We start from the raw sequence: 2,569 nt of genomic DNA, 5'->3' as shown, positions 1-2,569 counted from the left end.
CATTAGGCGCCAAACATGAATTAATGAGGATGACTGGGTACAAGGTACGTACACTGATATAGGATGTACGATCATGAAGGGGCCAGAGGCGTGGCTCTGTCATTTGCGTTTGATGAGTAGTGGTGGTACGAACTTGTACGGAGAGTGAAGGCACTACCTGAGCACCCCCGACAATATTCCAGAGTCCACAGTACGATGTCCTGCACCACAACTTGGACATTGTCAGGGTAGACACCACTATGTCCTAAGCCACTACCCTGACCCTGTACCTGCATACGTCCACGTCCCCTGGGATCTACTTGTATCAGGGGGCCAATAAAGCCCACCTATAAATAGGTTTCGACCCCTCAGGTTAAGGGGTTGGAAAACTGATTGATGAGGAGACGTTTAAGAAATATATGATCTTTGTTCCATTGTAGTTCTGATTTTTCTGTTGTTTCAAGTTCTTTCCATCTGATTCTTAGTTATCCTTAGTATAATAATCTGAGTTTTCTAACCTTAAATCGTTGACAAGTTCTTACCGTCAACAGATAGGAGTATGATCGATGCAGCCAGTAGGGGGCACTAGAAGCTTTATTTCTAGTATGGCTGCCAACTCACAACAGTTTGGCATTCTCCAAGATCCTAATCCACCACCCAAATAAGTTAATGAAGTGAGGACTTCTAATGCTAATCAGCTTGGTCAACAATTGGCTCAATTAACTGCAGCGGTACAACAACTTGCTTTAGGGCAACAGGTGCGGCCATGTGGAATTTGTCAGGTTGTGGGGCATGCTACTGACACTTGCCCTACTCTATTTAAGGGAGAGACTGATGGTGTTAATGTTGTAGGAAATTTCCCAGGTCAATTACGCCAGATGTACTATGAACCTTTTTCACAAACTTATAATTCTGGGTGGCGTGATCATCCAAATCTTCGTTATGGGAATCAACAACAAGTTGCTCCATAGTCTACACCTATGAGACCACCTGGTTTCACTTTTCAACAGCGGTCTCAACAGAATTTTGTACCAAGACCATCGCAAGCACCGCAAGCTGCTCCACCACCAAGTGCCAAACCCTCTACTGAAGATTTAATCAATGCAATTGCTACAATTACTCTTCAGTTTCAGCAAACTACCCAAGCTTCCATCAAAAGTTTGGAGAATCAGCTGGGACAACTAGTAGCATCATATAATAGGTTGGAAGCTCATCTGTCTAATAAATTTCCTTCATAATCTGAGATGAATCCCAAGGAGAATGCTAGTGCAGTAACTTTGAGAAGCAGGAATCAATATGATCCACCTAGTCCTCCAATGCCTAGTAAATTGTCATCCAAGCCACAAGTTGATTGCTCGGTTGATGAAGATGTGCCTCCAAACCCAACCAACCCTACACAACCAACCCCAAAGCCTACTTTTATCACCCCACCTCCTTTCCCAAGCAGACTGAAGAAGACTAAAAACGAAGAGGTTGATAAGGAAATTCTTGATACATTTCGCAAGGTAGAAGTGAATATTCCTTTTCTTGACGCTATAAAACAAGTTTCGCACTATGATAAGTTTTTGAAAGAATTTTTCACTAATAAGCGTAAGTTGAGGGGTAATGAAAAAGTTAGTGCGGGGGAGAATGTTTTTGAGGTTCTTCAAAAGAAGCTTCCACCAAAGTGTAAGGATCCTGGTACTTTTACTATCCCTTGCACTATTGGAAATAAAAGAATTGAGCATTGTATGTTGGATTTGGGAGCCTCTATAAATGTCATGCCATTCTCCATTTATGCTTCATTGAATCTCGGTCCACTTGAAGAAACAGAGGTGATAATTCAACTTGCTGATAGGTCGAATGCTTCTCCCAGAGGTGTAATAGAAGATGTTTTAGTTTAAGTGAATGTTCCAGCAGATTTCTATGTTCTTGATATGGAAGATGAATCCATTCCATGCTCCACTCCAATTTTGTTTGGAAGACCATTCATGAAAACTGCAAGAACCAAGATTTATTTGTCTGACGGTACAATGACCATGGAATTTGATGGGGAGACAATTCGATTCAATATTTTTGAGGCTATGATGTGTCCAAGTGATGTACATGTTGTTTGCTCTCTTGATGTGTTGGATATCCTTTCTCAATGAGTCTAGATTTGTATAATGAAGATTGTTTGGAGGTTGCATTGATAGTGCATCTTGTGTTGACCGATGAAGATTTTTTTGATGAGATCATGGATGTCATAACCGCACTCAATAGTAGTTTTGACAAGACTTTTAAGAAGGTTGAATTTATGTATTTGCTGATTTCTAATGAGAAATTGCAGCCATCAATTGTTCAAGCTCCTACAGATGAATTGAAGCCACTTCCGGAGCATCTTAGATATGTTTACTTGAGGAAGAATGAGATACTTCCAATTATAATTGCAAGAAAACTTAACCAAGTTCAAGAAGAAATATTGATATGAGTGCTTCAGGATTATAAAATAGTCATGGGGTGGTCTATTGCTGGTATTAAGGGGATTAGCCCTTCTATGTGAATGCACCAAATTTTACTTGAAGAAGGGTTTAAACCAACACGTGAGGCACAACGTAGATTAAATCCACCT

General features: G+C 40.6%; 1 protein-coding gene across 1 annotated transcript; it reads left to right on the top strand.

Annotated features, from left to right (window-relative positions):
- Positions 1-1,223: 1,223 nt before the first annotated feature.
- LOC133799915 (uncharacterized) lies at positions 1,224-2,108 on the top strand. Its single transcript, XM_062237905.1, has 2 exons — positions 1,224-1,836; positions 1,879-2,108. Exons 1-2 carry the CDS (start codon positions 1,224-1,226, stop codon positions 2,106-2,108), a joined length of 843 nt encoding a protein of 280 aa, XP_062093889.1.
- Positions 2,109-2,569: the final 461 nt, after the last annotated feature.

The sequence above is a fragment of the Humulus lupulus genome, chromosome 9 (assembly GCF_963169125.1).
Source record: "Humulus lupulus chromosome 9, drHumLupu1.1, whole genome shotgun sequence".
Lineage (NCBI taxonomy): Eukaryota > Viridiplantae > Streptophyta > Magnoliopsida > Rosales > Cannabaceae > Humulus > Humulus lupulus.
This window is presented reverse-complemented; position numbering and strand designations above follow the sequence as displayed.